Here is a 24,268-nt window from a genome sequence, read left to right on the forward strand (position 1 = left end):
TCAATGGCTAATTTTTTGGAAGTAGATAGCCAGGGCTTTCTTCCAAGGCGCCTCTGTGTGGACATGAACCACCAGCCTTTTAGTTCGCAGCTGGGCATGTTAACTACCCAGAGACTCCTATTCATTTAGTACCAAGTTGAAAAGATTTAAGATCCTAAATCTACAATATTGGAAGGCTTCTAGTATGGATTTAGGATGTTTATCCTGGTTGGCACAAATGGTTAAGCACTGAATACTAGCTGAAAGGTTGGCAACTCACACCCACCCGGAGGCACTTTGAAAGTAAGGCCTGGCATCCTGTTTCCTCAAGTTCACGGTCTTGAAAACCCTGTGGAGCACAGTTCTATTTTGCAAACATGGAATCACCATGAGTCAGAATGGACTCAAAGGCAACTAACAACAACATCTAGCAAAGAACTACTAACAAACCAGTACAGAAATATCTGCTTTGAAAACTAGACTTTAAGGGAAAACTGATTCTCTTCTCGACTTTGGTTGCACTTGGGGATGATCTGAAATTTTAGTAGTCTTTTTAGGAACACAATGATTACACTGGTTTAAATAGCAAACTTTAGTGTTTCTCAACTTTCAGCGGCTGGAGTTGAAAAAGTCCCCTTCTCAACCTGTTTCAGACTACTGTTGCTTTTTCTGTCTAGTCAATAATTCCCAGTTCTATTCCATCGCATTTCTTTGCTCCACTGCAACTGACTTACTCCCCAGGTCTGAAATTGTTCTTCTGTTTTAATTGTTTTTTTCCAGGTCCCAGCTGTGCCAATGGGCAGGAAAGTAATTTTGCTTACTCTGATGAAACAGTGTTGGAAACAAACCAAATAGTTATTACCAAATAATTAAATTCAGAGTCCTTCAATTATAAATTGCCCCTTCTTACACTGACTTATTCCTTGCAAACAAAATACTGTTCAAGAAGTAATGATTATTTAATTTAATGGAAGTGTCAACAAACCAAAAAAGATAAAAATGACCTCTAATTCCTGCCTAATCAATTTAACAGCAAAATAAACAAATTCTTCTATTTCAGAAGACCAATATAAAACCTATTTGCAGCTGACGCATGCCTTCAGTCTACATAAATGTTACTAATATAAATATTGTATCAGTTTGGTATTTAAGAGAATTCTGATATTTGCTACTTACTAATACAAAGAATGAAAAATGTTCACAATGACATCAAATTAATTTTTGAAAAAATCACTACCCAAATCTTTGACTAAAAATATAGAAAACGAACACAGCACTGTTTCTTACAGTAACTATCATTTCTTACAGTAACCTAAGTCACATAAAGTATTGCTTTTCCTAAATTTGATAACGGCAAGATATTACCTATAAAACCAAAAACCAAACCCACTGCCATCAATTCCAACTCACAGCAACCCTACAGGACAGCAGAACTGTCCTATAGGGTTTCCAAGGAGTGGATGGTGGACTCCAGCTGCCGACCTTTTGGTTTGCAGCCAAAAGCTTAGCCACGGAGCCTCCAGGGCTCCATGTTATCTATGCCAAAAACCTACTGCTGTGGAGCCGATTTGATTCCGACTCATAGTGACCCTACAGAACAGAGTAGAACTGCTCCACTGGGTTTCCAAGGAGCGCCTGGTGGATTCCAACTGCCGACCTTTTGGTTATCGGCCAAACAACCATTACACCACCAGGGTTTCCATGTTATCTATACACACTAATTATTTAATAAAACTCCTTTTGTAATTCCAAAGGGCATGCCCTCCTAGACAATTCTCTGGATACCTTTATAAATCTTAATTACACTCATTGACTCTCCAACGTTATATTTGTTCATTTTTCCCTATTGAGGAGGCCTCATTTGACAAAAATTCACAAGTAACCCAAACGATAAGAACTCTACGTCAGCAAGAAGAAACAGTACTGCAAAAACGTCTCGCCTTTCCAAGCTTTATAGGAAAATATACCAGAAGTTAGAAACAGTAGTTGGTATTCTTGAATATTACTAAAGTGTGATAAATGTTTGCCTTTTGGGGCTGTTTAGGTTACATGCCAAGAACCAACTATTTCCTGAGTTTATAGGTATTTAGACGGCATGTCTTTCTCAAAATTTCCAAACTGACTCAGAATGCATACTGCCTACCCCTCTGTCACCTCAAATTTACTTTTCTGCTCCTCTAAAGATGCTTTTAAAAACACCAATGTTTCATCTTTCACAGTATAGACATTTCTGGGAAAACACAGCTAGGGTCTCACCTTGTCAAAGTGTCATGCAGTAGTGAAAATCTTAATAGCCAGGAAGATTTTGGAACAGGGAGAGGCGGTGCAAAAATTTCTGATGCAGTTTCCAGTGCCTAGAATTATATTAGCTCATTTCTTTACAACCAAAATGGGATTTTTAAGCCGTTACATCTGGGAAATGATATACTCAATTATCATAAAATTCAGAGTGGGGGCCAAAAGAGTCCCTTGAGAAAATCCATTTATAGTCCAAAAGTTTTGGATTGCAAGTGTCTAGAACATACCAGATTCTTCTGAAGGAGTAATTATATTTTATATCACGTGACCCATGCTGCCAGACTTCCTCAATCCTCCACCTCTTTTCTTCTACCTGCTCTTCTCAACGTCTGGTCTCTTGCTCATCAATCTACAGTGGCCATTTTTCTGCTAAGTTTCCCTTCCCTAACTTCTTCTGTGATGACACTCCTGATCATGGGTGTGGGAGGGAGGTGAAATCAAAGCGCTTCATCCTGGCAGTTCACAGTGATTGGCCTGGGCCACACTGCCTAAGCTAGTTACTTGCTGAATTTTTTCTAATTGGTCAAGGCAGGGAAGACTCCTGTTCCTCTTTGGTTATGATCCTGGGAAAATGTAAGCCTACATCTGCCAGCACCACAAACCTAGCCTCTAGGGAAAGCAGGAGGAGGAAATAGAATCAGAATCCAGAAAGAAACAGAGGGTGGATTAAGCTCATGATATACACCTGTGCTTCTTATTAAATGAGGATAACCAAAACCAAACCAAACCCAGTGCCATCGAGTCAATTCCGACTCATAGCCACCCTATAGGACAGAGCAGAACTGCACCACAGAGTTTCCAAGGAGCACCTGGCGGATTCAAACTGCCAACCCTTTGGTTAGCAGCCGTAGCACTTAACCACTACGCCACCAGGGTTTCCTAAATGAGGATAGTTTTTCATAATTAAGATAGTTTAATTTTCTCCTATATCAATTATTTCTTAACTGGGTCATTTCCTATATGTACCAAAAAAAAACTTTTTTTTTTTTCTTTTCGGTACATATGTACATGTGCTATAAAATCTCCCGTATTTTAAACTACAGAAAAACTTTCTTCACATCATATTTACCTTCAGGTATCATAGTTTCATTTCTTTACTCATTTCAAAAATCAACAGTATGTACTGTCTGTCCTTCCTCTTTCATTCTTTCCAATCAGACTTTCACTTCCACCATTACAGGCGAAACTGCTTTTGTCAAGATCACCAACCACCTCAACCTCAACTATGCTAATCCAATGGTGAGGTCTGACTTCATCATATTCAAATTTTTAAAGCATCTGACATGGACTGTTTCCTCTTTCTTGAAACACTTTCTTCACTAGGCTTCCAGAACCCCACATCCTCCTGGTTCTCCTCCTATCTCATGAGTCACTGCTTCTAAGTTTTCTTGCCTGGCTCCTCCTCTGCTTCTTGACCTCTCAGCACTAACTCTACCTCTTTTCATTATGATCTCAATTAATGTTTTTCAACCTTTTTTTCTTTCATGATTGCTCCTCTCTAAGGAGGCTTTTCAGACTTCTTTGCCTAATTGCCTCCATCTCTGTGAAATTTTAATATCACAGATATACTGTATATCTATTTATGTACTACGGCCTTTTGGAGTCATTGTAAATAGTCTTTCCCCCTATAATAGATATCATCCCTGTTAAGAATGCATTATCTAAACTCTCTACCTGGATGATTCCATTCAGGACCATCAATTTAAAAGATCATCTCTTCACTGATGACTCCCAAATCTGCCAACTGGGACAGACTTGCATATAAACCTTTTTCTCACTTGGTTATCTAATAAACATGTCAAACTTAATACAACCAAAAGTGAACTCTGATTCCACAACTCTCTCACCTCTTCCTTCCCTCATCCTCCCAGTAAATGGCATCTCAGTAAGTGGCACAAATTAGTACTCAATTGTTCAGGCTCGAAACCCAGGGATCATCCTTTATCTTGCCCACCCCCAACTCTCTGAATCCAATCCAACAGCAAATCCTGTCAGTTATTCCTTCAAAATGTATCATGAATCAGACCTCCCTCCTACTTTCCTAGCCCAGGTCACCATCATCTCTCACCAGTTCACTTCAAAAGCCTCCACAGTTCTTCCACTTTTACTCTTGCTCCCCTCCCCCAAGAATCTAATATCCACACAGTAACCATAATCTTTTCAAAACATAAATTGCATCACTTCTTTGCTCAAAACCCGAAATGGTTTGCAACATACTTACATTATACTTACAATAAACCCCAAACTTCTTACCAGGACCTACAATGTCCTGTGACATTTGGCCCCTGTCTACCTCACTGGCCTTATTTATCTCCTGCCATTCTCCCCTTCCCTCACCACCTTCTAGTTACACTAGCGTTCTTACTCCCCTAAATAATTAAAGGTTATTCCAGCCTTTGAGTCTTAACCTTGCCAATCTCTATACCCAGAATACAACTTCACCCAGATCATCCCCTGGCTCACTCTCATAACTCAGTTCTATAATCAAATATCATTTCTTTGGAAGTTCTTCTTGACTACATTATTTAAGTAGCTTCCGTCCGCAAAAGCAAAGAAGTGTCCTAGACACATCCAAACACTTTGAGGGATAGAGGGGCTGGGGCTAGGAACCATAGTTTTGGGGGACATCTATGTCAATTGGCATAACGGTATGTATTGCTTTTGTAATTAGAAAAAAACTGTGCAATAATTATGAATAAGACGTTTTTATACCGATTAAAAGATTATTATGACATAATGAGAAATTTTCCCATATGACTTTGGGGTTTTTTTCTTCTTTCCCTTTATGAGCTGCAGAGCTGACAGTTGTGAACTAGTTTGCTAAGTGATAGGAAATAGCTTTGAAGCTTAAAGTATTTTAAGTCCTAGTGATTTACAATGAAAAAAATACATGGGCAAATAGTGTTAATAGATTCTAAAATGTAATGCTAAATAAATAAACAGCTCATGTTCCTTCCTGGGTACCTGGTCACTGACTGTCCAGCTACTCTGCTTTATTGGCATCGCATTGCTTATCTGTACCTGCAACTGTGTGAGTGTATGTATTTACATGCACACGTGCAAACTTGTTCCTTATCTGTCTCCCTAGAGGACAGCTAGCTCCATGAGGGCAGGAAATCTATTCTGTTCAGTGCTCTATCCCCAATGCCTAGAATAGTGTCTGTCTCACAGAAGTACTAAATAAATTTTTGATGACTTAACAAATGAATGGAACTAATGAGTCTGATTTCTATCACTTGCAATTAATCAAATCCTTGACTGGCAGAATATCCTTACAACAAATTTGCCATCACTCAAGATAATTTGAATCTCTTTATCCTTTGCCACTAAAAAGAGACTAAGACAAGTTATTCAATTTTAAAAACAAAGCTCTGCAATAAAAAAGAAGACATGGTATACTGTAATTCCAAACCACTCAACAAAGTAAACTGAACAATCAGTTATGCACAGGAATTTATGAAGCGTTTAGTTTTGTAATATAGCCTCTAGTATTTAACATAGTGCAGGTTCCACTAGAAACTAGAGTAATTACTTTTTTAGGCATTCTTAAAAACCACTCAGAAGAACCTAGACGCAGTCCTAAAACATATATTCACTAACTTAAAACTTAACCTTCCCTCTTTCAAGAGCTTCCAATTACACATCTACAAGAGAATGCAGTCTAACCTCACGTCAGATTCATGCAATTGGGCATGCTCATTAAAAAGAGATGAGGGAAATTTAGACAACTACCAAAGCAGATCAATCTTCAACTATCTCACACTGCAATCTGGGTTATGCTTACCTTTGCTAACGTCACAGGTTCTGGATCAGTGGGTATGCAGCTAGTACACAGAAACCTATTATTTTCATTGTAGTAAAGCTGTAGCATTATCATTAAAATTCTGCCAGAAAATATTTGGTACTGGGCAAAACATGGAAAATAATGGTGTTAGAGTTCTATAGCTTACACTAATTCAGAAACAAACCAAACAAATGCAAAGACAAATTTAAAAGGTATGGGACTTCTTGGGTCCTCCGCTCTAATTGCTCACCCCTCCAAACCCACTAAACGTTTGTTCACTACACCTCTAGCCCCTTTCAAAAAGGTCTAGACAATGCTTAACAGGGATTGCCAAATTCTTCATAGGAAATGAATTCTAAGAATTTGAAAATGGGTAGAAACATGCCTGTGATTCAGTGCTATCCAGGAAGGGAGAATAATTCTGTCAGTAAATTTCTTGCCTGTCTTAGCTTAAATTCATTTTTTATTAGCCTAGCAAAATTTTTAAAATCTATAACGAATACAATTATCCATGAAGAAACGAGATACTGACATTAGATGGAAAAATATAATAACACCACCTCTTACACACAGTAGGTGCACAAAAAGTACTTGAATTGAAATTTTTTTAATATTCAATTAAAAAAAAAAGTCCTTTTTCTTTCAAGCACATTCAGATTTACCAGTTCGTATGAAAACTCTTTACTTGATTATACTACCAATCTTCAAATACCATTTAAATGCCTTCCATTTTCTTCCCTACCCCTTAAATATGGGGTTGCCCACTGTTCTGCTTCACATTCCCCTGAGTCTTTTAAATGTGATTCAATTCCTCCTGCGAATTTTTTAATTGATTTCTTGAAGGTTAAGAATTTTTTTCCTTGTCAAATCTAATGGCTTCTTTTCATATATTGTGTTTCTCTATTATCAAACTACTAGCTATTTTTCATCTTTTTTCTCTCTATCCATCCCCCCATCATTAAAGAGAGAGAAAAGAAATGACTTACCAAGATTCATATGATATAAAGACAATAAAAATTGAAAAATATCAATGAACCAGAAAATATAATAAAGTTGGGTTAAGAAATGTGTACAAAATATATAAAAGATCCTAAATAACTTCTACAAAAAGGTGGGCAAAGAAGGAAGAAATACCAGTCACAGGAGTCACAAGATAAAGCAAAAAGCATCTGTTCAGAACAGGGCTTCTGAACAGTTCGTTCTGATTCGAACCCCTGCTGAGAATCTCAGTTCCACCCCAAATATGCTGAATCAGAATCTACATTTTAACAAGATCCTCAGGTGATTCTTATGTATAATAAATTTTGAGAACCAATGCTCTACTAATGGTTCTCAGAAATGATCCCTAACCAACAGTATTAGCATTGCCTGGGAACTTGTTAGAAATGCGAATTCTTGACAGGGGTTCAAACTGGAACGAACCAGTCTGAAGCCCTGGTTCAGAAGCACATTTCTTCTTTTTTTTTGTGCTTTAGATGAAGGTTTATAGATCAAATTAGTTTCTCATTAAACAATTAATACACATATTGTTTTGTGACATTGGTTGCCAACCCCATGATATGTCAACACTCTCCCCTTTTAGACCTTGGGTTCCCCATTACCAGCTTTCAGGTCTCCTCCTGCCCTCTTGTCCTTGCCCCTGGCGTGGTGTGCCCCTTCAGTCTCGTTTTGTTTTATGGGCCTGTCTAATCTTTGGACGAAAGGTGAACGTCAAGAGTGATCTCAGTACTGAGCTAAAAGGGTGTCCAGGGGCCAAACTCTCAGCATTTCTCCAGTATGTCAGACAGAAGTACATTTACTCTTATAAGACCTAAAAAATATTCTTCATGAGGGCTCTCTCAGCAGATACTTTTCAATGTAGTGGACTATACCCTTTTCTATACAACCATCCATCCCTTCCTGAAAACTCTCCTCTCTAGACTTTACTGACAATGTACCTTCCTGATTCTCCTCCCATGTCTCCGATAGCAGTTGTTTATTCCCTTCCGTTTGCCTTATTGCCAGTATTCCCCAGAGGGTTATTCTTTTTATTTTCCTTGTCTTAGTGAACTTTTGATTCACATCATTTTAACTATCATAACTTTAGGTGGGTGAATCCCAAACTCATTATTAATTTTGTTTTAGAATTACAGTCCTTAGCAGCTGTAAGTGCCTAGTGATAGGCGTTTGTTTTATATATTTTTATATATATATATATATATTTTTTTTTTTTTAAGGTAATTACATGGTAAGGAAAAAAATTGATGATGGAAGTAAAACCTAAATTTCCTTCTATGAGACTGTGATATTTGTGGCTTCATTTTGTCAGACTGACGTAGGCTCTTAATCTCAAATAATAACTTAAGTGGCTGATTTAAAACACTGAAATCAAAAATATGTAAATGGCCCATCATTTTCAGCATCCTGGAAGAATTCATGGTGAAGCAAAGAGACAAACAGAAGATTGGTCAAGTGTTAGGAGAGTGCTTATTAAGGGACTCTTATTAAAGAGGTCCTTATCTTTAAAATAAAATATGAAATCCGATGAGAAAGTTAGACAATAGAAGCTTTCTTTGTTCTATTACATTCAGAGTAAGCCTCTACGGAGTGAAAAAAATTTTACGTGTGAAACATATACATGCAGTATGATTTGTCCTGTTTTTTACTGTTCATTTTCGGAGAGCTATTAAAAAAAAAAAAATTTTTTTTTTTTTATATATAGGGTCGCTATGAGTCGGAATCGACTCAACTCGACGGCACTGGGATATATTTATATATATAACACATATGAATATACATATACATTTCGGATGCAGAAATGTTAAAAATGAACCAAGTTCACAATCAAATTGAAAAGTCTAGTTGATGTGTTTGAAATTTTTATTTTTTTGTTTTATTTGTAATTTGCAAAATTCCTATTTCAGTTGCTTCTAAGTTGCTAAGCAACAATCAGTGGAATGAAAAAAAACCTAAGTACGCATAAGGTTTTTTTTTTTTTTTTTAAAGAAAAAAAAAATTTTTAACTGTCTTTGAAGAGAAGAATACTATCATAAACAAATTCCTTATCCAAAAACCCATACCCATTGCCGTCGAGTCGATTCCAACTCAAAGCAACCCTATAGGGTAAAGCAGTACTGCCCCATAAGGTTCCCAAGGAGCAGCTGATGGATTCGAACTGCTGACCTTTTGGTTAGCAGCCTAGCTCTTAACCACTATACCACGGGGGGGCCACCTTATCCAAAAGCAACAGGAATAAAATATTTGCTCCACCAAAACTAGAAGTTAACATAGTGAATCTCTTACAATAACATCCAGGATGTATCCAAAGTCCCTCCTACCCTACCCACTCCCTTCCCAAACCAAGGGCTAATAAGGCAAAAATTTCATGTATGTGTCCATATGCAACTCACTCTCAACTGTTGAAGAAAGGGTGAACAGGGAGGAAAGAACAGTATGATGTTCAAAAAAGCCTACTGTTTTCTAGTCAGTCCATCATAAACAGTGAAAAGGAGACAGCCTTCATTTTCACCTTCTGCAGAAGGTTGTTACTGTACTCCAAACATGAGATATCCCTTGAGTCTGTGAACACAGCAGAGGAGAAATGCAGGATAATTCAGGTACACAGAATACCATAATAAGGCAAATTCACAATTTTAGAATAGTACTTCCTTAAACAATAAGAAAAGCTTCATAAGATTAATTACATGCTGGAAAAACTCATTACCCAGGGAAAACTCATTATCTGAGAAAAATGAGACTGGCAACATGTCTACTTCATGTGTTCCTATAGAATAGAAATTTTCTAGAGCACATAGCACAAAGAGATGTGATAGTGTACCTCTATTTTGAGAGGTGGTCTCTATTTCAGAATAAAAACCAAAAAAGATCTATAAAAGGAAGGTGGATTTTACTCAAAGTCAAGTATCTTCCACAAATTAAACAGACATAATTAGTACTGGCAACTCAGTATATGCAATGATTTTAAATCTCTAAAACTCTAGTGTCCTGAGGTGAAAAAGGACGCATGTCAACAATAAAACAGAAACAGTAAAGAAGAAAGCTAATACAATAATAACCAAAAGGGTTTGGTGAGTAGATCTCAAACAAAGGGAACAGAGACCAAAATGCTAGCGTAGGATCATAATTAAGACTGATCAACAATTTATTATGAGTGCTCTGAACTTATTTGGATAATTTTATTTAAAAAAAAAAAAAAGCTACTTGATTATAAAAGGATAAAGGACACACTTTATACAAAGTAAAAAAACTCAGTTCTGATTAATACAAAACAATTTGCCTGATTTGCAAAGTGATCAAGAAATGGTTATGACACTTTTCCATGTTAAGCACTCTTCAGTGTTGGCTGAAAGAATGAGCGTCATGTTGTGTCACCTAGTCTCTACAGACAAGAAACTTTGCCTACAAAAGAAAGACCTTTTGTCAGCACTGCAGACAATGACATCTGTTATTCAGAAGCTGCATTCTACCTCAAGAACAGACTTTCCCTTGTGTAAATTACTTTCTGTGGATGACAAAAATCCAATAACTCTACTGATGGTTAACAAGAGCTTCTCTTACAGCTAAAACTAGTGAATAAAAGTTGGAAGTGTAAATATCTAGTTTAATAAAGCAGCACAAGCATTCGTGGCACAGAAGAGCCTCGTGGTTTTAAATGTACTATATTAACAGCAAATATCCTTAAAGCTATCAATCCAACTTGAGTGCCTTTTGGTAAAGGACTGACAAGAGAGGAAAGGTAAATGTCCTTTAATGCAACTCCTCTGGCCTCATTTCACCTCTGCAAGCAGACAAGACATGTTATTCTTCATCCCATACTGCCTCCTACGTATCTCAATTACAGATCACATCATATCCTTTAATTACTTGCTAATAGATGTTTCTCCACCAACAGATTGTTGACTAGGGAAGGATAGTGAGCATATTCTTCATCTGTGTATTCTCAACACCTAGAACAATGCCTTGCTCACAATAAACATTTACAAAAATATGTTTACTGTATGTTATGGATTCAATTATGTCCACCCCAAAATGTGTGTTGTAAATCCTAACCTCTATGACTGTGGTTATAATTCCATTTAGGAATAGGTTGTCTTTGTTATGTAAACAATTCCTATAGGTGTATCTTGAGGCAATCTCTCTGGAGATATTAACAGAGATTAAACAACCAAGCAGAGGAGAGATAGGGGAAGACACATGCCAAGCCACATGAAGACTGTCTAGGGCCAGGAGCTCAAAGAGACTAGGACCTTCCTCCAGAACAGAGAGAGAAAGCCTTCCCCTAGAGCCAGCACCCTGAATTTGGACTTCTAGCCCCCAAAATTGTGAGAAAATAAATTCCTGTTTGTTAAAGGCACTAACTTGTGATATTTCTGCTACAGCAGCACTAGATAACTAAGACTGTATGAAATCAGTTAAATGAATCCCCTCAAGCGTAATGCACCTAAAAATCACAGAGGGGAAAAGAAATTGGAATTCATTCTAAGAAAAGGGAAAAGTTGAGCCAAGTCTTCCTTTAAAATGTTTCTCAAAATTCATGATTTTTTCATACCTCCTTTCTAATTTACATTATATAAAATGCAAAGCTGGTCTTTCTGACTGTAGCCAATTCATCTTCCTGGAACTGTTCTATACAACGAGGCCTTCTAAAACAAGAAGATGAAAAGCTCCTGATACTTAGTGCAATGATGATAAAACTGCTAAAATACCCTACCACCTCCAACGCATATAGTAAACACTAAAAGACACTGCTAATCTATAATTGCTATAATAATATCCTTCTTCACTACTGAGACAAGACACGGACCAAGCTTCCTTAATACAGTGCTCCAGGCAGCTACTACCAATTGACACTTGTGCTGGTCTATGAGTGGAATCTTACTTGTCAATCTTGGGGTAGCTCAACAGGTTTAAACATCATGGCTCAGGAGAGTCTGGTCTCCATCTCCAAAAACCAAACTCATTGCCATCAAGTCGATTCCGACTCAAAGAGACCCTACAGGACAGAGTAGAACTGCTCCATAGGGTTTCCAAGAAGCAGCTGGTAGATTCGAACTGCAGACCTTTTGGTTAGCACCCAAGCTCTTAACCACTGTGTCACCAGGGCTCCTAGGTCTCCCTCTCTAGCTGACCCTAGTTCTCACTATTCCCTGACTCAGATGTCTCTGCCAGCAATATCAGTCTCTTAGGTTCTCACATGTGCCACATTCGCATTTACCTTACAAAAACAGTAATTACAATGGATGCTCATTGAGCACTTAAATAACAATGGACAGTCATTGAGCACTTACTAAAAAAAATTGTGCTAGGCATTATTCTAACAACTTCACATTTTTAAACACATTTAATCCTCAACAAATATACAGTAGACTACTTTTGTGCCATTTAAGAGATGATGAAACTAAGACACGGAAAGGTTAAGCACTACATGTTAATAGCAAAAGAAAAATATTAAAACAGTGATTTATTATTATCTCACATACACTAAAACATTCTATTTCTGGTTTGGAAATTGTGATTATTCGAAGGATTGAGAATTTAAATTTGAAATTATACCTGTTCACATATTCATTTTAATGTGCTAACCTTTGTATTCCTCTATAACCTTCTCATTGCTAAGAAAATTCTATCTTTCAAAATCCCGCTATAGAACCACCTCTCTAATGAAGCCTTCCCCATAATTAATCTGTCTATTCTCTCAACCCCCACATAACACCACTCAGCCATAGGCAGTCAAACCTTCTTGTACTGTTATTTAACATTTCATGGGTGCGTCTATAACATCTCTTCCAAGCTTCTGGAAGACAAGGATCATATCTTATACTTCTTTGTATCCTACCACAGTGACTGCTGCACATACTGTAAATATACAAATATATATTTTTCTGACGGATGCCACAAAAATATGCTACCTTATTATCTCCAAGCTCTGAATTACTCTTCTGGTGATGCTAAACAATATGTAGTGTTCCACTTACACTATTTTTTATTGCAGTCTCATTGTAACCAATAACATACACTTTAAAAATCAGGTAGATTTTATCAACATTTAAAGATCTACTTAAATTTTCACACCCAGAGGAAGAGTTTTTTCCTTATAAGTTCCCTATTATGTAACATTTACATTTTTGCTGTCCTAAAAGGAAAAAAAAAAATGCACTTGATCATTTCTCTCTGATTAGGTATTACATACACTTGAAAACGACCACTGATAAATGTGTACATCTCTCTCCTCCAAAATAAGCTCAGCTCCTTTAATTCCCTAATCCTAAAAGAAAATAAATTTAAAAATAAATAAATAAATCTTCTCCAAAATTTCCAGATGTCTATTCAGTTTGTAAAGCCCAAAATTACACAGTGACCTTAGGTAAGATAAGACTCATGCCGAACAGGACGGAAAGATTACCTCATGAGGGTCACATGTTATAATTACCATTAAGCCAAATGAGTTACCTTTTTTAAAAACAGTACATTACTTAATCGGTTGTTATCTATTACAGTCTATGAATCTCATACCTACGCAATAATCTTTTATTTACATTTCTCTTCCTTTGGTATCTAGCTACTACTTAACTGCATTCAGTGATTCTAACAACTCCTCCAGTTTATCAAAATCTATCTGAAATCTATTACTATCTTTTACAATGGCTTCATTTGCATTGGGTTGTTGCCATATGCTACCTGACCAAGCATTCTCTACACACACACAAAAACTACATTCAGGTCACTGTTGGAAGTTTTCTATGTGAGGTCAGGATCAACTTCTGGGTAACACGATTTTATTTTTCCCCAAATGACAACATTCCATAAAGATGTCAGGTACATTTCACCCCCTAGAGAGTTGCACACCGTGATGGGTATACAGCCTAATACTACTTGCTCATTTTATTGATGAATATTATGAGACAGAATTAAAAACCTTCTGCAATTTTAAATACAGCTAAACATTTTATTCAGTATTACTGCAAACACAAATAAACATTTACTATGTGTCTACCAGGTGTTGTCAGGGACTTTCACTACATTACTCATTTATATCACATAAGAATCACATTTTAAAAATGAATTAAATAATGTGCCTAGTGCTCCTTAGAAGCCAGGATGGTGAGGCTTCAGCTCACTTTAGATGTGTCATGAAAAGAGATCAACTGCTTGAAAGGGATGGGCATCACGTTTGGTAAAGCTGAGGGCCAACAAAAATGAGGGAAACCATCAATAACATGGACTGACACAATAGTTAAAAAAATGGGCTCAAACATACCAACAATCATGATGATGGCATAGGACCGGCAACATTTCATTCTGTTATGCACAAGGCTGCCAGGAGTTAGGGCCAACTTGCAAGCAGCTAACAACGTCTCAATGTCCATAAATGGAAAGGCCAGGGTTTAAATCTGTATAACCTGAAGGCCCACACTCTTACTATAGCATGCAACCTCCAAGTCTAGCAAATTTCCAGGTGACTGAAGGAGTCATGAGGAGGCGACCATTTATGGTCTACCTTCTCAGCCCCTTTCAGAACTTCAGAACTCAACCTTCACAGACTGTCCCAACCACTACCTTCTGCATATAATCCTTCCAGAGAGTTAATTACTCCCTCCAGTGAGCTACCTCCATATCCTATGAATACTTCTATTATTTATATATCACCATATATTATAATTATTTGCTTACTTCCTATTTCCCACCCAATTCTTTCTTTCTTATAACCTGGACCCAAGTTGATTCATCTTTAGGACCCGAGATCACAACAACTGAAAACTCTATGGAGGACAATTCTACTCTGAAACACATGGGGTCACCATGAGTCAAAACTGACTTGAGGGCAACTGGTTTGGTTTGGTTTTTTTTTAATCCAGTGGAATGCCTGCTTCGTACATAATAGATACCTTGTTCTGCCACATGTGACTCTGTAACATTAACTAACCTATGTGAAAGTAAAGAGGGATCATGTCAATACGCAAGTCACATCATTTCTTATGTGACTTTTCCTAAAATGTTAACATTTTACCCTGCCAAGCAACAGCAGATGGATGCAAAGTGTACTAACAGCCAAAACTGCAAGCTATGACCGTAACATCCATTCACCCCTCCTTCTTCCTCTTAGCTCAGTCTGGCCACAGCCTCTGCCTTGGAAGAATGCCTGTTGCTCAGTTCAGTTCTCATCTTTCGGCATTTTGTCCTTGTCCCCATAATTTAGCAAACTCAACCCTTCCTAATGCTCCCTTCCATTAAGTTACCTTTACTTACTTTTTTTTTTTTTAAGATAAAGTCCTATATGTGCTATAGCATTTATTGATTAGTACTTTCACATGTTTTTTTTAGTATTTTTTACTGGAGTCCTGGTAGCTCAGTGGTTAAGATCTACGCCTGCTAACCAAAAGTTCAGCAGTATGAATCCATCAGTCACTTCTTGGAAGCCCTGTGGGACAGTTCTACTCTATCTTATAGGGTCGCTATGAGTCAGAATCAACTCCATGGCAACAGGTTTGGGTTTGATTAGTATTTTTATTAGTATGGTTAGTGCTCTGGTTATTAAGCTGTGTAAGTTTTGTGTTATATAAACCGTTATTTTTAAGTTCACAATTTTGCAAAACCTGTTACAAAAAATGTACTTATATATATATAAAACATTATAGCAAAAATGCCTATACTCAAGGTATCTGATGAACTGAATTACTGAGCATCCAGTGCTCTCAGGCGTTATGCAATTCACTCATACAACAAATATTTACTGACTACCAAAGTAAGGCACTGCACTAGACACTGGAGCCACAACAACAATGGGCAAAGTTTGTGTGTGTGTGTATGTAGGTACATATGTGTATGTGTGTGTGTATGTGACAGTATATATATGTGGGTGTGTGTGCTTGTATTCATATTCAACTAAACAACCTTGAGTTACATATTATTGCTAGAGGTATATTCTAATCTCTACATCAGCAATTTTCAAACTTTTAAACAGAACCATTTTTTGTTTCCCAAGTGCAATCTTAGACAGAAAAAAAAAAATACCAGATAAAACCAAACACTTAACCTTCAGTATATACTGTCCCTGAGACACCTTTCAGAATCCTGAGGCTTGTCAGACTATGATTTAAAAACCATTGCTCTAGCAACAATGCCCCAGCCTTACATGGTCCCTTTAATAAATAAAAAGGGTTCTGACATGGGTTGAGAAAATCAATTAAGCCACTTTTGAGCTTCTAGTGAGCAAAGTTGACTTCACTCTTCTTTCTCATCTCCCCTCTCCCAAGCAACTGATTCAGTAGGAGGGGCTCTGAGACTATTCCTCCCAGCCCCTGCTTCCCCAAGAAGGTTATGTGGGAGACTGGGGTTCAAAAGAAAGGAAGCAGAGAGTAGGTAACTTCGGTCAACTGTTATTGGAGACTTAGGGGGAAATCTTCTCACCATCGTAACACAGAGATCTTAGAGGGCAGACATTAAGGTAAACCAAAAAAAAGAAACCCATTGCCGTCCAGTCAATTCTGACTCCTAGCGACCCTACAGGACAGAGTAGAACTGCGCCACAGGGTTTCCAAGGAGCGCCTGGCAGATTCGAACTGCCAACCTCTTGGTTAGCAGCTGTAGCTCTTAACCACTACACCACCAGGGTTTCTGATTAAGTTGAAGGCCTAGAAAAAAAGAGGCTTAAGAGGCTGCTCAACTTGAAAAACCCATAAGTGAAAACAAATGTTCTCACAGGTCACAAATGATCTCACCAAACTCACTAAGGTAGGAAACCAAAGAGGGGCTTGAGGACATAGTGCCCTTAGATTTGGGATACATTAACATCATCAAAATAGACAAAGTCACCATCACCACCCACCTTCACTCTCTGAAGCTTACACATTCTCAGGGTCAGGGAAAAGGGAGAAGGGAGGTAAAACATGAATAAGTCAATTATATAATATCTTAGAAGGTGATAAACGCTATGGGAAAAAGAAAGTGTGAAACTAAGTAGGGATGGCAAGAGTGCCCTAAAGAGTAAAGAGGGGTGTGGTTTGCAGTTTTAAATACGGTGGTCAGGGTGGGTCTCACTGAGAAAGTAGTCTGTCATAAAGACATGAGTGAAAGAGGTAAGGGAGTTAGCCATGAGGATATCTGGGAAAACAGTATTCTAAACAGACAAAAGAGCCAGTACAAAGGCCCTAGGGCAGAATGGCCTTGCATTTGAGGAACAGCAAGGCGTCCAGTTTGAATGCAGCATGGTGAAGGGAAAGAAGGAGGGATTAGAAGAGGTGAGAGAAAAAGCAGTAGGGGCAGAGGAGGGCTCATCGGATAGGGGCTTACTGGTCTTAAAAAAAAAAAAAAAAAAACCCCAAACCCAGTGCCGTCGAGTCAATTCCGACTCATAGCAACCCTATAAGACAGAGTAGAACTGCCCCATAGAGTTTCCAAGGAGCTGCTGACCCTTTGGTTAGCAGCCGTAGCACTTAACCACTACGCCACCAGGGTGTCTGGTCTTCGAAAACACTTTAGCTTTTTCTCAGAGCTATTTTTTTTTTTTTTTTTTTATTACAGGGTACTGAACAGATTTGATTTATATTTTTAAAAGATTACTTAGCTAGGTGAAGAACAGACTACAGCAGAGCACAGGTATACCAGGGAAACGATTTAGGTGGCTACTGCAATTATCCAGACAAGAGGTTATGGTGTGAAATGCCAATTGTTTTCTCACATGTGTTTTACCATAATTATAAAAGACAGAGAGAGATGATGGTGGCTGAACCAAGGTGGTAGCAGAGATGATGAGAAGTAGTCAAATCCATTTTTCTTCATTCACTAGGCTCCATTCAACTTATCACATACTCAAATTCTAAAAAACACTATCAATGGGCCCTGTAGTAGATCTTCAATTTCTTCAGCAATATCTACAAGGGAATTTCCGAACGTTTAATTGTGCTCATGCGGAACCTGTACAAAGACCAATAGTCATTCAAATAGAATACAGGGATACTGCATGGTTTAAAATCAGGAAAGGTGTGTGTCAGGGTTGCATCTTTTCACTATACTTACTCAATCTGCATGCTGAGCAAATCATCCAAGAAGCTGGACTATATGAAGAATAGGGCATCAGGATTGCAGGAAGACTTATTAACTACCTACATTATGCAGATGACACAACCTTGCTTGCTACAAGTGAAGAGGACTGGAAGCACTTACTAAGGAAGATCAAAGACCACAGCCTTCAGCACAGATTACACCTCAACATAAAAAAAAACACAAATCCTCACAACTGGGCCAATAAGCAACATCATGATAAACAGAGAAAATACCGTGGTTGTCAAGGATTTCATTTTACTTGGATCCACAATCAATACCCGTGGAAACAGAAGTCAGGAAATCAAAAGATGAATTGCATTGGGCAAATCTGCTGCAAAGGAGTTCTTTAAAGTGTTGAAAAGCAAGGATGTCACCTTGAGGACTAAGGTGGGCCTGACCCAAGCCATGGTGTTTTCAATCACCTCATCCGCATGTGAAAGCTGGACAATGAATAAGGAAGACCAAAGAAGAACTGACACCTTTGAATTATGGTGCTGGCGAAGAATATTGAACATACCGTGGACTGCCAAAAGAATGAACAAATCTGTCTTGGAAGAAGTACAACCAGAACGCTCCTTAGAAACAAGGATGGTGAGACTATGTCTCACATACTCTGGACATATTATCAGGAGGGATCAGTCCCTGGAGAGGGACATCATGCTTGGTAAAGTAGGGGGTCAGCGAAAAACAGGAAGACCCTGGATGAGATGAACTGACACAGTGGATTCAAGCATAGCAACAATTGTGAGGATGGCACAGGACCGGGCAGTGTTTCGTTCTGCCGTGCACAGGGTCACTATGAGTCAGAATTGACTCAATGGCATCTAACAACAACAGTTTTCCACTATTCTATTACTTTCCCCCACGAAATTTACATTAGTTTATTCCTATTCCTATTTATAGTCATTTATTTTAAAATGGTATGGGGAGGGTAAAAGATGAGATAGATTTTTAAAGTCTAGGTGTATTTCTTTTAAGTTAGTGATTTTTTTTTAATCCTTTCTTTTTCTTTTCCTCAATACATTTCGACAGGCTCTTTTAAAAAGTGAAAACCAACATGTAAGTAAGCTATAAACCTTCCACATCAAGAAAAATACCGGGCATTAGCAGGATAGTTTTCTACATTTTCCCATTTCCAAATATTACCACTGACAGTCTAATAAATTTTATTATTTCTTCATATTCCTACTTGGTAATCTTCACTAGTTTCGTTTTCATTTCATTTCGTTATTCAAACTTGCAGAGAAAAATATATGCTACAATATGATTGCCTGACACTCATAAAAGAATGGGAACAGTAGGAAAAAAAGCATCTTACTTCACTCTTACTTAGAAAAAAAAAAAAAGCTTAATGAACTTTATTTATTTATTTGTTTATTTATTTGTTTATTTATTTATTTATTTATTTAGTTTAGTAGCTTTCTAGTATTAGAAACTGAGTTGCAGTTTTTAGGTCACACACTTTTCCTACCCTAAGTAAAAACTGCTCATATGACAGCTTGAAAATTGAGGGTTAAGAAAACAGGCATAAAATTTGAATTACAGAACTTTATCATGCAACTATTAGACTTCATAAAAGATTTACTCCAGGAAAAGCTCTGCGTCTCCTAAAGATCTTAAGAACTGTTCTCCATAACTGAAAAGAAAACTCAGATCTGGTTTTATTTGATAAGCCTTTCATAATGATGCTATTTAAAAGCTGAAGCAATACTTTACAAATCAGAGCTCTCAGGCATACATTCTTATTTATTCTAGCATAAAGTATTAAATTATACAAGAATAAAATTATATAAAAACCAACCTTTAATGAACCCTAAGAATGATAAAAATCATATTTCAAAATCAAAAAGGAAAAATTACTTACTAAAATATGAACATCCTCACAGAAATGTCTTTCTATTTATTTACTTATTTGTAAAACCATATGCAATTAGTGAGTTAACAATGGCCAAGCAGGGCAGAAAGTAGCAGAAAGTGAAGGTTCTGGATCACTAAAACAGTCTTACCTTCTGATGTTTTCCATCGTTTCCATAAATCTTCAACAGTTATATGTTTATCTTCTCTGTGCAGATGGCTGTGTTTATTAGAAGCATCTTTATATTTCATATCTTCTCTGATAAACTATAGGAGACAAAACACTAAGTTAAATATACTTAAATTATTTTAGTCTCCATACACTGAGGGAAAAAAAATTGAAATCCAGTGGGTGACTAGTTTTAGATAACAACTAGTACATTTTTGACAGTTTATGCTCATTATTCTTACATGTTTATAAAATCTATATAATAAAATGTCTTCCACGATTAATCATAACAATGACAACAGCAGCAGTAAAAACAATTATTAACGCTCATTATTTACCATGCACTTTCTAAGTTAGATAATACATGCCTATATATCTATATATCTGTACACACACGCACATACATAGGCAGTCATTTAACTTCATGACAGTCCACGGAAAGTATCATCATTCCCATTTTAAAGATGAGAAAACCAAGGTCCAAAGAGGTTAAGTAATTTGTCGAAGATTGAAAAAAAAATGAACAGCAGAGCTGAGATTCAACTGAAACAGTCTGGTTTTGCTCAGCAGTATAATATACTGTGTCTCGTTACAAAATAATAAAAGGGGTACTTCAGAACATTATAAATTTCCCAATCTTGACTCTAATGATCTTTTAGGCCTCATCTCATGACACTTTCCCCATATTAATCTATTACTCTAATTATATAAAACTAATAGTTTTTTAAATTGTTATTCTTTTTCTACATTAATCCTCTCAAGTATTCCATCATATTTGTATGTTTCTCCACCTATTAAGCTATTATTTATAATTGAAAGACATTCACAATTATGGTGCTATGAACTGAAGTACTTTAAAAAACTGAAGTATAAAAACTCATTACCGTCGCTTCTGACTCATTGTGACCCTATAGGACAGAGTAAAACTGTCCCATAGAGTTTCCAAGGAGCACCTGGTAGATTTGAACTGCTGACCTTTTGGTTAGCAGCCGTAGCTCTTAACCATTACACCACCAGGGTTATCCTCTATCAATTTTACCTGAAAATATATAGAGAAGAAAAAGCACTAGAATTACCTTTCCTAAAATCCAACCTGCTCTATATCACAGCATTGTATAAAATTCAATTGCTCCTCACTTTTTCTACCAAATAAAAACTCCTTTTCATGGCTTACATGCCCATTTCCCAGTCTTGTCCCTGACAATCTTATGCGCCTTATCTCTTGACACTTTTCCCATATGCACCCATTACTCCAATTATATAAAACTAATAGTTTTTAAAAGTGTTATTCTTTTCTACCTTAATTTTTTTTTATTTTTCTTGTTTTATTGTTTTACTTGGTATCTTTGTTGGTTTTTTACTGATTCCAAAAAATAAGATCATACAAACGCTTATTTCAGAAATCCACAATGCAGAAAGTCAAAGTCCCCATAACCCAAAGCCCCAGAGGCCTATTTTCCTGACTTTTATATACCTCAATAATGAACATCATTTTCACACAAAAGACTAAATTTTGCTTTTGAGTAGAGCTGTTCTCTACTGAAACTAACAAAGAAAATTTTAATAGCTGTATAAAAAATAATAATAATAATACTGAGCAAATCATCTCTTTTCTGAGCTTCAATGACCTTGAGTGAAAATAAAGAAAGTAGGTTTTAGAATCAACAACATTACTTCTGAGGTGTGGGGCCCTTTGCAGTAAAAAAAAAAAAATGGCCTTTGGATCTGGTTCCTGAGAGCAGGGCAATGAGTGGAGCTGACCTGACCAAGAGGGACCACCAGGGAGGCCAATGCTGACTAAGCCTCAGGAGGCATGATACAATCTATCATGCTCAAATGGTGAGGTTGACTATTCAACATGTTATCAGCAGGCTGGTGTCAGTGCAAAAACTGATATTGGTCTACAATACGTACATAAATTGCGAGTAGCAATTTGAAACATTCATAGCAATTAGACAATGTTTTGAAAGCGTTAAGATCAAGGTATGTGATAAACGTACTCATCTTGTAGACTCTGTGTATAACGGATTGGAAATTAAAAATCTGGTCCATCATAGATAGTGTGAAAAGCACTAATCTAGAAAGATCTATTCTAACACATATATTCTGCTATTCTCAATGCCTCTTTTTTAAGTATAAGGTAGCCTGCCTCAATGTCCCAACTCCTCCTGTCCAATCCTATTTCTGCCCACCCCTCCTTCTCTTCCTGACTGACCCCTTCAGAGCAGAGATACCTGGAGCCATCACTACCACTGAGAGGCTCAGAAATTACCCCTCCCATTTTTCTGTTTTTATCTTGAAAGAGGTCCAGAAGCTAGAAAGAAATTCTACACTGAAAATAATAATGATGGACAGAGGAGGGAGAAAGGCTGTTTTGGAAATGCGCCAGTCAGTTGAAACAAATGGTAACTGTTTTACTTAAGTGATACCAAAAAGAAAAAAAAAATGCCATAGGAAATTCTCTTCACCACAATAACACAAAGAACCCAGAAGTAGAGTTCTGCAGGTCAGGATCAATGTTTCAGAAAACAAAGCTAATCTCCATATACGGTCTAGATGTGGCATTCTTGCTACTGAACCATTTTAAAAAGGACAAATGAGTTTATAGATATATGCAAAAAAAAAAAAGAAGACAGCTCAACCGGTATAAAAGAACTATACATTCCTAAAAAAGTTGAGTGAAAAGTGAATAAATACATTAAATCATACTTTCCCTGAAATTACCATCTAAGAATACATGCTTTTATTTTAAAACATGATCTAAAGGTATCACCAATTAAAAAACACATAAAATATAAGTATAATCTTTATCTTACAGGTCATCAACATTGTTGAGAGAATATGACTAAACACAATAATTAGAATTACTTTGTGGAAACTAAGTTAAAAATGTTTACCAGAGTAAAACACACTAAAAATCACCAGCTTCCATTAAACCCTCTTCTCAACGTCCTACAGAATGAGAACATACAATTCTTACTGCTCAGACTTCTCTAAAACTTTACAGAAAATTGCTATTTTTATTGAAATCCATGAATTAAGAAATCTAAAAACAGAATTTGAAATTCCATGAAATAAATCTTCAAATAATGTACAGCAAATAATAGAGACTTCCCTGGTAAACATATCCAATAATATGTTGGATTTCATTTACAATGAAAATAAAGGAATGCTCAAAAAAATTATTGAATATTCTTGTCAAAAAAGTTCAACTGGATGATTACTTTAAATAAACTCATCTAGTACCATTCAAAGAATTTGGTTTATATATCTAGTTCCATGAAGTTAGTTTTTATATAATAAACTGATGTCAGTTTCTTATACTTAGAACATACAATTTATAACTATTCTAAGCTATTTTTATAATTCTGCTTTAGTAAAATCTGATAGATGTTATTACAGACAAATTTGGGGCTCCATTCAGCCATATCCCTTGAGAACTATCCTTGCATTCTATCCCCTAACATTAGTGGTAAAAAAAAAAAAAAAAAATTTTTTTTTTTTTTTTTTTTGTAGGTCCCTGAATATTTGTAGTTGTTATCTCCCCAACCTATCACCAACTACCACAGCTAATTGACCAAAGGATTAACACCTGATCTAAGGAAACTACTCCAGAGCCTATACCAGGATAATAAGATTCTTCCTCACAAGAAACTATAAGTGAGACCATGAAAAGATGGGTCACTTGGCCATGGCTCTGGAATTTAAAAGTGAAAAAAAAAACACTGGTGTTGAAGGTGCCATTTTATGAGCAGCCAATATGGACCATGTAGTAAGCAGAACAGATGAAGCCAATGTGCAGAGAGAGAAAATAACGAAAGCCAGTAGAGGTGAGCCCAGAGAGAAAGAAACAGCACCAGAAGCTGCAGAGATTCTTGATGACTTCCTAGTTTCAGTTCCTCAGGAGGCCTGGGCTACAAAAATTCCTGTCCTCGTTTCCATGATATAAATCTGTGTTACCACTTTTATGTTTAAATACACATTTTAGATTAAAATATATATTTTAAGACCTCAATACCCAAGAGAGGTGATTTATCATCAAAGTTAAGCACTCAGGCTCTGGACAGACATACATTCAAAATCTGATTCTACTTATATTATGAGACATTTGCAAGCTATTTACCTCTTGTTAGCCTCACAGG

At 36.8% G+C, this 24,268-nt stretch overlaps 1 protein-coding gene across 2 annotated transcripts in view; it reads right to left on the reverse strand.

Annotated features, from left to right (window-relative positions):
- Positions 1-24,268, reverse strand: part of STIM2 (stromal interaction molecule 2) — a 199,926-nt gene that overhangs the window by 63,857 nt on the left and 111,801 nt on the right. For both annotated transcript variants that reach the window (XM_049886396.1, XM_049886397.1), the window contains exon 3: positions 20,110-20,224. In XM_049886396.1, the coding sequence (XP_049742353.1) occupies positions 20,110-20,224 (115 nt within the window). The remainder of the gene's footprint in view (positions 1-20,109; positions 20,225-24,268) is intronic.

This window comes from Elephas maximus, chromosome 5, assembly GCF_024166365.1.
Source record: "Elephas maximus indicus isolate mEleMax1 chromosome 5, mEleMax1 primary haplotype, whole genome shotgun sequence".
NCBI lineage: Eukaryota > Metazoa > Chordata > Mammalia > Proboscidea > Elephantidae > Elephas > Elephas maximus.